At 48.0% G+C, this 13,041-nt stretch overlaps 1 protein-coding gene across 1 annotated transcript in view; it reads left to right on the forward strand.

Moving 5' to 3' along the window:
• Window positions 1–2,605: 2,605 nt before the first annotated feature.
• The window catches only part of LOC142251072 (cytochrome P450 2H2-like), a 42,360-nt gene continuing 31,924 nt past the window's right edge, over window positions 2,606–13,041 (forward strand). Inside the window, exon 1 of the mRNA XM_075323577.1 lies at window positions 2,606–2,882. Coding sequence (XP_075179692.1) covers window positions 2,703–2,882 — 180 coding nt within the window. The 5' untranslated portion in view covers window positions 2,606–2,702. The remainder of the gene's footprint in view (window positions 2,883–13,041) is intronic.

Here is a 13,041-nt window from a genome sequence, read left to right on the forward strand (position 1 = left end):
AAATCCCAAGCATGAGCCCTGAGAGCAGGCTTCTTCACTTAGCTACAGTGGGGAGCAGGGCCCGGATAGCTCCAAGCTACCGAACCACAACGGACAATCTAAAACTTAGTGCCAGGAAGCAGGTTACAGACCACCAGCAGCACTGCAGGGGATGGGACATGGACAAGCTCCCCTTGAGAGGCAGCGGCGTTCAGAGACTTGGTTTACCCTCTTGTCAGCGTCTGCTTCATTGCTGAGTGAGTACCCGACTGACCACTGCACTGCATCCCCACATCACCATCTAGAGTTCTGGGGCCTGTTCCTACCCATGGAGGGCAACATCATCTGGCTGCCCCACTCCATCACCCCGGGTACTTCCAACGGCAGCGGCGGTACTCCCAATTATTGTACACCATGGGTGGCGTCACGAACTATATGTCAAAAACTCTGTAAATACTCCCCTTTACATTTGAGTGTGGCCCCTAAGCCCCCGGGTCCAGAGACCCTCGAGCCACAAATGGACACAACCCCCGGATCCAAGCGGTTGGATCCGCTGCTGGGGCGGCACAGCAGTGAGGTACAAAAACGGCAGCCAGGAGAGTAGTCAATGGTCAAAACACAGGGAACAGAACAGGAACCAGACACTAGCAGGAATACAAAACTATCTGTGGCAGTGACCAGTAGACAAGAAGAGGGATTAGAATTGTGTGGTGTCTTCCCATTGGCTGTAGCTGAATGGTGGTAACTTCAGCTGGAAGACACACACCACCTACAGTCAGCCAGTGGTACTGCAGGTCCCAAGGAAACCCAGCTTAGTGGATAAGCGGAGCCTGCGCCAACCAGAGCAACTGGCATCGACTCCTCTCCTATCACCAGCACAGTCCATGGTGGAAATACGGCGGCGCCTGGTGACCGAAGCAGAAATCGCAGCGGCGGACTCCAATGAGGACATGACATGGGGTTCCTTGAATGATGTGTACCGCCCCGCGCTCGGCCGCAGCCGAGCCGCTCGGATCCAGGCTCGTGTGTCAGTGGCTCGGGGGTCACGTCGCTCTGAAAGGGGGCTGGCGTGTTGAGAGGGGTTTTTGTTTAGATTAGAGTTCATGACGCCACCCACGGTTTGTGGTGAATGTAGGTACCACTTCTGCCAGTTACTGGGCACCCCAGGGAGAGATGTTGGGGGCAGCTTGTGATGTTAACCCCTCCGTGGGCAGGAGATGGTGGCCCCGGGACCCGGTTGATGTGGTGCAGTGTCGGTGCATGGCCCGCGGGCCCAGTAGTACTCACTCTGACAAACGCACAGGAGTCTCTGGTAAACCAAATGGAGGATGGTTGGTGCCAGCAGCTGGTTGCTTCGGTCCCTAAAACGGTTGATGGTGTCCATCTTCTCCTTCACCTTTTTGTAGAATTGAACAACCACGCTTCAGTGACGGGATTCCCGCTCCCCGGCGTGTACGTTGGGAGAGCCCGTTGCCCACAGGCGCTGGCCCGTTGGATCTCTTGGCCCTTGGCGGTGACCGTTATCCGGAATCAGTGGGCTGTTGCCTTCTTTCAGGACTTTGGGTGGGAAAGGACCTAAAGTCCAGACCTCAATCAGTTAATTAACGCGGTCCGGTAGATTCGGGACCGTATTTCGGGGTCTGAGTACCCCCAGTTGTGCTCCAGTTTCCAGCTGGTTCCCCGGTTCGGTACCGGCGGGCCACTCCCCTGTCCCGGCTACCTACGGTTCCACCGGGCTGTCTTCCCGGCTCCTGCAGATGGACACCACCGTCTGCCTCCTAGCCAAAGTGCCCGGGCATCTACCCAGGACACAGACAGGTTTTACTCCTCTCAACTCCTCTCCTTCAGTCCTCAAACTAAACTGCACGTGTTTTTCTGCCTCTGGGCATGTGAACTCCTGGGGGTGTGGCCATCTGCCTGGCTCCACCCCCATGGTGTGGACATCAAACCCAGAGGGAGGTAACCAGGGTTTATTAGGTTGGCTGCTGTCACCTTATTTGGGGATGAGTGTAGTGCAAGGGTCCAACTGTGACTACCTGGCTAGTCCAGAGCATCACAGATACAGGCAATGATATCTTCTTCTTGTCCGGTTTATATGATGGTAGTGAAAGTCCCTTGGTTGAGTTGGGTGGCGGTCGTCAGGTTGTTGAAGAGGTGTTTTCACACCCTCCTGTGGCAGAATGTTGACCCTGAGAATACATGCTCACTGTCTTACGCAGTGACCAGGCATGGTTTGGAAATTGGTGGAATCAAGTTATGAGGATTAAATATGTATGGAAAAATAAGAAAGTTTTAAAGAAATGGTTCATAAAGCTGTGGCCACTTTTTCACCCAAAACGGTAGTATTATCTATTATTATCAAAGATTGGCGCAAGCGGTTCACACAATGACATGATATTTCGGAGTTAAGATAAATCAGTGGAGTACTTTTTTGATAATGCTTGTGAATTCATGTTTGGCATCCAAAAGAATCAGCTCTCTTTCGTGATTGAAGCCAAATGATTCTGCTCACCAAAAACAACCCTGACATCACGCCAAGCTGAGACTGCCCACTTAGTAAGCATCGAGAGTACACGTATTGTATAATGCAGCTGCCTGTAACTGAACTTTACACTCGCCCAGCCTGTTCTCACTGATTACATGTAGGAATGCTTTCCTGTTCCTGCCTTAATATACACACACAGGTCACAGTACAGACTGAGCTGTAGTCACCGGGGCTCGGGATGGCTCTGAACATCGGAGCTACGCTTCTCCTGGCTACTGGGGTCACTCTTCTCATCTATCTCATTAAATGGTGGGGTAGGGTCAAACAAAGGGACTTGCCCCCAGGACCTACACCTCTCCCATTTTTGGGGAATATCTTTCAGATCAGCACCACAGAAATGCCACAGTCATTAATTAAGGTAAGTGCACTTATTTGTTATCTTGCTCTTTATACGGAACTGGATATATAGTGATTCCTACAGTAACTTTGTTGTGGAACCGATGGTAGAGTACAGAGAAATCCAGGAACCAGACGTTCTGCTTCAGTAACTTTATTAGTGAAGAAAAATCACAACATTTCAGCCATGCAGGGCCTTTATCAAGCCACAGATAAAGAGACATGCATGTCTGATTTGTACTATAGCTTGAAAAAGGCCATGCAAGGCCGAAATGTTGGATCTTTTCTGCACTAATAAAGTGACTAAAAAGAAGACGTTTGGTTCCTGGTTTTCTTTGTATTGCTACAACCTTGTGGAAGGTTGCGCCAAGTGTGCATTGACAACAGAGTGGTACACGGGACTCATCTACTCCAAAAACTGATGTGTTGTGAATGTCAGTTATGCTTTTGCTGCTGTGAGGCTCCCTCTTGTGGCCAGGAATGGTTTGGACAGAGATCAGGTATGTTGAGCAATGGGCGTTTCCATTGCTAACTCTCTGCCTATTTAAGACCCTGGTCTGCTAGCAGGCTATGCCGGATGTCAGTTGTTCTTTGTTCACCAGCCTTCTCATCCTGCTCCAGACAACATCTACCCCAGATAAGTGCTTGGCTCTTTATTTGTTGTTTTGTTCTTTTTGCTCTTATCTGAGTTTGTCATTTGCTGTGGTTATTGTCAGTTTATTTGCATCTTCCCTCTCAGTTGCTTAGCTGGGAAGCTCCCTGCAGCTTTGTTTGGAGTATTGCTCCTATAAGTCCATGTGTTTGTTGCTTCTTGAATTTGTAATGGTTCCTGCTTTCTGTTCATTGGTATGACAAGAGCGCCTGGTATAGGACAGAGTTCAGATCTAGCGATCTGAGGGCTTTTTGTACTATCAGGTTTTTGGATTTTTGTAGGGTTTTTCTCTGGCCACCATCAGTCCCTTTCCTATCCTGTCTTATTTAGTCAGTAGGGCATCACTTTTGCTAATCCTATCATCTATCTGTGTATTGTGTTTTCCTATATCACCGCAGTCTTTGAATGTGGAGGGCTTGCTATTCTTTGGCAATCTAATTTCTGAGGTAGAGAGTTATTCACCTGTCCTTCCTTTAGGATAGCTAGTTCTCCGGCTGGGTTCGCAGTGCACAGGATATTAGTTCACCCCTCGGCTACTTCTAGTGTTGATGGTTAGTAAGGGGATGGCGGCCAGATTAGTTGCCAATGCTCTTGTCACCTTTTACCAATGATTTATGGTGGTCTTCCATGGTTCCGGATGATAACAGTACATCCAGCCAACAAATTTAAAGGGTACTCTTGAGAAGGAAAAGAAGAAAAAAAAGGTCTGCTGAAATTTTTTATTTTTTTTTGGTGTTTTTCCTCTTTTTCTTTGGGTTCCGTGGAAGATTTCTTTTTTCTAGCATGGATGACTTGGGTGAGCGTGTTGCTCATCTTGATGCTAAGGTTCCTCATATAGAGTCTTTTCTTGCACAGACTCCTCTTGCAGAGCCTAAAGCGGGCTTTACACGCTATGATATCGCTAGCAATTGCTAGCGATATCGAGTGTGTAGTACCCGCCCCCGTCGCACATGCGATATCGTGTGATTGCTGCCGCAGCGAACATTATCGCTACGGCAGCGTCACACGTACTTACCTGGTCGGCGGCGTCACTGTGACTGCCGAACAATCCCTCCCTCAAGGGGGAGGGACGTTCGGCATCACCGTGACGTCACTAAGCGGCCGGCCAATCAAAGCGGAGGGGCGGAGATGAGCGGGACGTAACATCCCGCCCACCTCCTTCCTTCCACATTGCGGCTGTCGGCAGGTAAGGAGATGTGCCTCGCTCCTGTGGTGTCACACATAGTGATGTGTGCTGCCGCAGGAACGAGGAACAACATCGATAATCAACCATTACCGATTTTTGGTTTTGGGACGACCTCTCCATGGTGAATGATTTTCACCATTTTTGAGGTCGCTTAAAGAAGTTGTCCAGTTACCAAAACTGATTTTTTTTTTTTTCTGATAAATCTTGCTAATATGTGCTCCTCAACACATCTATTATGTTTTTTCAGCAAAATTACCTTTTATTGTGCACCAGCAGCACATGCTCATTGCTGGCTCCAGCTCTGATGGGGTTAATCTCTCCTCTGACTTCCTGTGTTCAGTTCCTACAAGTCCCAGAATTCTTTGTGGCTCTAGGGCGGTGTCTAGCTTATCTAACACACCCATTGTGTCTAATACACCCACTCTGCTCCCACCCAAACCCTCCTCCCTGCTTCTTCCCAGTGGATGCACTGAGATCAATCACACAGAGACAGCAGCAGCTCTACACAGCCAGGGGAAGAAAGTGTGTGTGCGCGTATATACAGTGTGTGTGTGTATATACAGTGTGTGTGCGTATATACAGTGTGTGTATATACAGTGTGTGTGTGTATATACAGTGTGTGTGTGAGTGTGTATGTGTGTGTGTATGTCATACTCACCTGTCTGCAGGGTCCCGGTGCCATGCCTGCTTCCAGCCCCTGTCTCGGTCCCGCCGCTCTGGCTGTGTGCAGTCTCCCCGGGGCACGTACGAAGCTTGCAGGACCTGGCGGTTGATCACCTGATGCAGTCACCTGACGCATCAGCTGATCTATTCTCGCGGTGTCACCGGCTTTTTCGCGCCCGGCTGGCTATCAGCTGATCCTGCCGTCAGGGGACTTCATCAGCTGATTACCGGCAGCTCCTGCAGTGATGGGCCAGGATCAGACGCCGCTGCAGGAGCTGCCGGTAATCAGCACATAAGTATGTATTTATTTATTTATTTTTTTTCTACTGATGCATCAGCTGATTGTATAATCGGCTTTTATACAATCAGCTGCTGTGTCATGTGATTCACGTAGTTTAACCTGACACATCATCTGATCGCTTTGCCTTCCAGCAAACCGATCAGATGATATTGGATCCGGATTGGACGGCGGGGGACCCTAACCCAGGATTACTGCGGAGGGGGGTTTATTTCAATAAAGATGGAGTCACTAATTGTGTTGTGTTTTATTTCTAATAAAAATATTTTTCTGTGTGTTGTGTTTTTTTTTTTTTATCATTACTAGAAATTCATGGTGGCCATGTCTAATATTGGCGTGACACCATGAATTTCGGGCTTAGGGCTAGCTGTTAATATACAGCTAGCCCTAACTCCATTATTACCCAGCTAGCCACCCGGCATCAGGGCAGCTGGGAGAGTTGGATACAGTGCCAGACGATGGTGCTTCTATGAAAGCGCCATTTTCTGGGGTGGCTGCGGACTGCAATTCGCAGCGGGGGTGCCCAGAAAGCTTGGGCACCCTTCACTGTGGATTCCAATCCTCAGCTGCCTAGTTGTACCCGGCTGGACACCAAAATTAGGCGAAGCTCATGTCATTTTTTTTTTAAATTATTTCATGAAATTCATGAAATAATTAAAAAAAAAAAGGGCTTCTCTATATTTTTGGTTCCCAGCCGGGTACAAATAGGCAGCTGGGGGTTGGGGGCAGCCCGTACCTGCCTGCTGTACCCGGCTAGCATACAAAAATATGGCGAAGCCCATGTCATTTTTTTTTCTTTTTGGGTAAAAAACTGCATACAGTCCTGGATGGAGGATGCTGAGCCTTGTAGTTCTGCAGCTTCTGTCTGGTCTCTTGCATACACTAATGAATGGAGGATGCTGAGCCTTGTAGTCCTGCAGCTGCTGTCTGCTCTCCTGCATACACTAGTGAATGGAGGATGCTGAGTCTTGTAGTTCTGCAGCTGCTGTCTGCTCTCCTGCATACACTAGTGAATGGAGGATGCTGAGCCTTGTAGTTCGGCAGCTGCTGTCTGCTCTCCTGCATACACTAGTGAATGGAGGATGTTGAGCCTTGTAGTTCTGCAGCTGCTGTCTGCTCTCCTGCATACAATGAACATTTTGAATAAGGAAATGACATCAGACCTTTTTTTTTTTTCATCAACAATCTTTAATGGCATTGTGCACGGATTAAAAACGCAGTGAGCAAAAACACAGCAAAAAACGCACCAAATCGCGGCAAAAACGTGACATGCAGCACCGCAGGTGACAGAGCAGAGCAAGTTGGTGACATGCTCTGCCCTGACACATAGTGTGCTGCATGTCACTGTATCCACTCTGGGACTTGTTGTGCAGGTGACCGGATGATACATGTCACTAACTGCCCCTCTCTGTGATTTCTGCTGCATAGTACCAACTGTATACACTCTCACCTGCACAACAAGTCCCATAGTGGAGACAGTTAGTGACATGTAGCATCCGGTCACCTGCACAACAAGTACCAGAGTGGAGAAAGATAGTGACATGCAGCACACTATGTGTCAGAGCAGAGCATGTCACTGTCTCCACTCTGGGACTTGTTGTGCAGGTGACCGGATGATACATGTCACTAACTGTCTCCACTGTGGGACTTGTTGTGCAGGTGACAGAGTGGAGCAGATTGGTCCCATGCAGCGTCCGGTCACCTGTGCTGCTGGGAGGAGCAGATGATCACACTGCCGACACCGCCCGCTCTCCTGACAGCTGAGCACAGCGGGCGGGTGGACAGTGTGATCACATACTTGCGTGACAGGGGGGATTTCAGTGGAGGAAACCCCCCCTGTACTCCACACTGGAGCCCGTACCTCCCACAGCTGACGGAGGGTAAGAGCGTGCTCTGCCTTCACCGCTCCACACTCCACACTGGCGTCCTCCGGCTCCTCCTCTCGATGCTGAGCTGTGACGTGCGGTAGTCACCGCCCACAGCCCAGTCAATTAGTGTGAGTGGCGCCGGCATCCTGTGACGTACCCGTCTAGTTTGACAGCCCGGAAATGCCGGGACGTCAGAGGATGCCGGCGGCCACAGCTCCAGGGGGACATGTGACCGGCACTGAGCGTGCAGGATAGCGCCGCTCAGTGCCAGAACTGGAAACAGAAGCCAATGGAGAAGATGCATACAATGGTAAGTGACAATCATTAGGGAAAAAAAAAAATGGGTGAACCACCCCTTTAAGGTCGCTGGAAAGTGTCACATGCTGCGATATCGTTAATGATGCCGGATGTGCGTCACTAACAACGTGACCCCGACGATAAAACATTAACGATATCGTAGTGTGTAAAGCCCCCTTAAGATTCCCGTTCCTGAATTTTTTTCGGGAGATAGGTCGAGATTTTTGAGCTTCAAAAATAATTGTAAATTATTTTTTGACCTGTGCCCTAAGTCCTCATGGAATCCCGTACAACAGGTCAAGATTGTCATCTCCCTACTGCGTGGTGACCCTCAGGACTGGGCCTTCTCTTTGGCGTCTGATCATCCGATTCTCAGTAATGTGGATTCCTTTTTTCAGTCCTTGGGATTATTATATGATGAACCCAATATTGTGGACCAAGCAGAAAAGGCCTTGTTGTCCTTAACTCAGGGTCTGGATTCTGCAGAAACTTTTTGTCAGAAATTTCGAAAGTGGGCGGTCCTTAACAAATGGAATGATGACGCACTTGCGGCACTTTTTCGGAAGGGTATTGCGGATGCTGTGAAGGATGTAATGGTAGGATTTCCCATTCCTTCTGGTCTTGATGCCTCTATGACTTTAGCCATTCAGATTGATAGGGGGTTACGTGAGCGCTGACAGATACCTGCTGGTTTTGTGCCTGTGGAACAGCCTTTGGAGCCTATGGAGTGTGATAGGGTCCTTTCTAATGCTAGTCGGCAGGGGTTCAGACAGAAGAATAGACTGTGCTTCTATTGTGGAGATGCTTCCCATACTTTCTTTGACTGCCCTAAACGTGAAAGGAGATTGGCTACTTCTGTTACTGTGGGTTCTATGCAACCAAAGTTTCTTTTGTCTGTCACATTGATTTGCTCATTGTCTTCCTTTTCTGCATTTGCCTTTGTGGACTCAGGGGCAGCGCTCAATTTGATGGATTTTGGGCTTGCTAGGGATTGTGGTTTCCCCATGGTTCCTTTGCAAACTCCTATTCCTTTAACCCCTTAACAACCGCGGGCAGTAAAATTACATCCTAGCGGTCATAATGTTGCTGACCACGGTCTGACGGCGGCAGCATGCCGCGATCGGCACACATCTCAGCTGATTTTCACAGCTGAGATGTGTGCCTGCTAGGCATGAGCAGAATCGTTATCTGCTCGTGCCATTTAACCCCTGTAATGGCGCTGTCAACATGTGACAGCACCATTATAAACGCGATCGCGGTAAAGTTTTACTTACCGCCCGATACCGGAAGTCATGTGACATGAACACGTGACTTCCGGTGGTTGTCATGGTAGCACAGGGTCATGTGATGACTCCTGTGCTAGACATGAACCACTTTCACTTTCGCTTTCCACGGAGGCCAGGGAAACAGGAAGTGCACGTATCTACTGTTTACAGCTGTGTAGCTGTGTTCAGCAGATAGTGCAGAGCGATCGGATTGCTGATCGCTATAGCCCCCTAGGGGGACTAGTAAAATAAAAACAAAAAAGTTAAAAAAAAAAGTTTTTAAAAATTAAAAAAAAACAAAAAAACCTAAAAGTTCAAATCACCCCCCTTTCGCCCCATTGAAAATGAAAGTGTTAAAAAAAAAAAAATATACACACGTTTGGTATCGCCGCGTTCAGAAACGCCCGATCTATCAAAATATAAAATCAATTAACCTGATCAGTAAACGGCATAGCGTCAAAAAAATTCCAAACGCCAAAATGACTTTTTTTTTGTTGACACAACTTTTGCGCAAAATGCAATAACAGGCGATCAAAACGTAGCATTGCAAAGGAGTCGCAAAAAATAATCTGTCACTGAGCCATAGATCCCGAAAAATGAGAGCTCTACGGGTCACGGAATATGGCGTAAAACGTGCGCCACTTTTTTCAGACAAACTTCCGAATTTTTTTTAACCCCTTATATAAAAGTAAACCTATACATGTTTGGTGTCTACGAACTCGCACTGACCTGAGGCATCACACCCACACATCAGTTTTACCATACAGTGAACACAGTGAATAAAATATCTCAAAAACAATAGTGCTATCGCACTTTTTTTGCCATTTTTCTGCATTTGGAAATTGTTTGCCTTTTTCCAGTACACTGTATGGTAAAACCTATGGTTTCATTTAAAGGTACAGCTCATTCTGCAAAAAATGAGCCCTCACATGACCATATTGACTGAAAAATAAAAAAGTTACGTCTCTCAAAAAAAGAATGTCGAAAAAAAAAAACGGAAAGCGAAAACTCGGCCGGTCGTGAAGGGGTTAAGGGGCATTGATGCTACCCCTTTGGCAGAAAATAAACCCCAATTTTGGACCCAGGTGCCTATGACAGTTGCACCAGCGCATCAGGAAACTTGTACATTTTTAGTATTGCATGATCTACAGGATACTTTGGTACTAGGACTTCCGTGGTTGCAGAAACATAATCCAGTTCTTGACTGGAGATCCTTGTCGGTAGCTAGTTCGGGTTGTCAAGGTGTGCATCAGGACCTTTCCGTGTCGACCACATCTGCTCAGGCAGTTGATGTTCCGGCTTTCTTGTCTGATTTCCGTGATGTATTTAATGACCAGGAATCTGATTCTCTGCCCCCACACCTGGACAATGACTGTGCCATTGAGTTGGTGCCCGGTTGTAAATTTCCCAAGGGGCGGATTTTCAACTTGTCTGTGCCCGAACATGATGCCAATGCGGTCATACATCAGGGAATCATTGGAGAAGGGGCACATTCGGCCCTCATCTTCTCCTTTGGGTGCTGGCTTTTTCTTTGTTGCTAAGAAAGATGGTTCGTTGAGGCCTTGTATTGATTACCATCTTCTTAATAAAATTACGGTCAAATATCAGTACCCTTTGCCTCTGATGTCTGATCTGTTCTCTAGAGTGAAGAGTGCCAAATGGTTTACGAAACTGGATCTTAAGGGTGCGTATAATCTCATCCGTATTAAGGAGGGTGATGAATGGAAGACGGCTTTTAATACCGTGTTTCCCCGATAGTAAGACACCCCCGATAGTAAGACGTAGTGGGGGTTTTGGGGGGGTCGGCTAATGTAAGACGTACCCCGAAAGTAAGACGTAGTAAAAATTTATTTTTTTTCCTCTTTACAGTACAGTTACAGCGGCCGAGCGCTCAACTGAGCGCCCTGACATGCCGCCGGCAAAGCGCTCAACTGAGCGCCCTAACATGCCGGCGGCCGAGCGCTCAGCTGAGCACCCTGACATGCCGCCGGCATGTGACAGCTCTCAGCTGAGAGCCCTGACATGCCGGCGGCAAAGCACTCAGCTGACATGCCGCCGGCAAAGCACTCAGCTGAGTGCCCTAACATGCCGGCGGCCGAGCGCTCAGCTGAACGCCCTGACATGCCGGCGGCTTAGCGCTCAGCTGAGAGCTGACACATGCCGGCGGTCGGGCGCTCAGCTGAGCGCCCTGACATGCCGGCGGCTTAGCGTTCAGCTGAGAGCTGACACATGCCGGCGGTCTGGCGCTCAGCTGAACGCCCTGACTTGCCGGCGGCTTAGCGCTCAGCTGAGAGCTGACACATGCCGGCGGTCGGGCGCTCAGCTGAGCGCTCGGCTACCGAGAAATGTTGAAATGTTGCAGTAATGTTGTCCGTGGTCCATCAGGACCATGGACAACATACAAAATCACACAGCCTCAGTGCCCTCATGTGCAGCCGCTGGTGGTTAAGTTTCCTTAACTTGCGGTACACTTAGGGCGCAATCGCGGCAAGTCCCCATACGGTACATTGCATGGAGACTTGCTGCAATTGCTGTGGGATTTTTTCCAATATAAGACATACCCCGAAAAGTAAGACATAGTGGCACTTTTCGGGGTAAAAAGAAAGTAAGACACTGTCTTACTTTCGGGGAAACACGGTACTCCTGAGGGGCATTTTGAGTACCTAGTGATGCCTTTTGGGCTCACTAATGCACCCTCCGTCTTCCAGGCCTTCATGAATGATATTTCCGGGACCTTATTGGTAAATTTTTGATTGTCTATTTGGATGACATCTTGATTTTTTCTGATGATTGGGACTCTCATGTCAGGCAAGTACGGGATGTTTTTCAGATACTTAAGGATAATGCACTGTTTGTTAAGGGGTCAAAGTGCCTCTTTGGGGTGCAAAGGATTTCCTTTTTGGGGTTCATCTTGTCTCCCTCCGCTATCGAAATGGTCCCGGTTAAGGTTCAGGCTATTTACGACTGGGTGCAACCGACTTCTCTAAAATCCCTGCAGCAGTTTTTGGGGTTTGCTAATTTTTACCGTAAATGTATAGCCAATTTTTCTGCCATTGTCAAACCTCTGACAGATTTGACCAAGAAGGGAGCTGATGCTGAGCATTGGACCCCAGAGGCAATTGTGGCCTTCCAGGAGCTTAAAAGGCGATTCACTACTGCCCTAGTCCTGCAGCAACCTGATGTGTCTCGCCCATTTCAGGTTGAGATCGATGCCTCAGAGATCGGAGCAGGTGCTGTTCTGTCTCAACGAGACGCTACTTCGGGTAAACTTAAGCCCTGTGCCTTTTTCTCTCGGACGTTTGCTCCTTCTGAACGGAATTATGATGTGGGGAATTCGGAATTATTGGCTATGAAGTGGGCATTTGAAGAGTGGAGACATTGGTTGGAGGGGGCTAGGCATCAAGTTGTGGTGCTTACGGACCACAAGAATGTTACCTACAGTGCTGGCCAAAAGTATTGGCACCCCTGCAATTCTGTCAGATAATACTCAGTTTCTTCTTGAAAATGGTTGCAATCACAAATTCTTTGGTATTATTATCTTAATTTATTTTGCTTGCAATGAAAAAACACAAAAGAGAATGAAACAAAAATCAAATCATTGATCATTTCACACAAAACTCCAAAAATGGGCCAGACAAAAGTATTGGCACCCTTAGCCTAATATTTGGTTGCATAACCTTTAGCCAAAATAACTGCGAACAACCGCTTCCGGTAACCATCAATGAGTCTTTTACAATGCTCTGCTGGAATTTTAGACCATTTTTCTTTGGCAAACTGCTCCAGGTCCCTGAGATTTGAAGGGGGCCTTCTCCAAACTGCCATTTTGAGATCTCTCCACAAGTGTTCTATAGGATTGAGGTCTGGACTCATTGTTGGCCACTGTAGTAGTCTCCAGTGCTTTCTCTCAAATCATTTTCTAGTGCTTTTTGAAGTGTGTTTTGGGTCATTGTCC

This window comes from Anomaloglossus baeobatrachus, chromosome 9 (assembly GCF_048569485.1).
Source record: "Anomaloglossus baeobatrachus isolate aAnoBae1 chromosome 9, aAnoBae1.hap1, whole genome shotgun sequence".
Lineage (NCBI taxonomy): Eukaryota > Metazoa > Chordata > Amphibia > Anura > Aromobatidae > Anomaloglossus > Anomaloglossus baeobatrachus.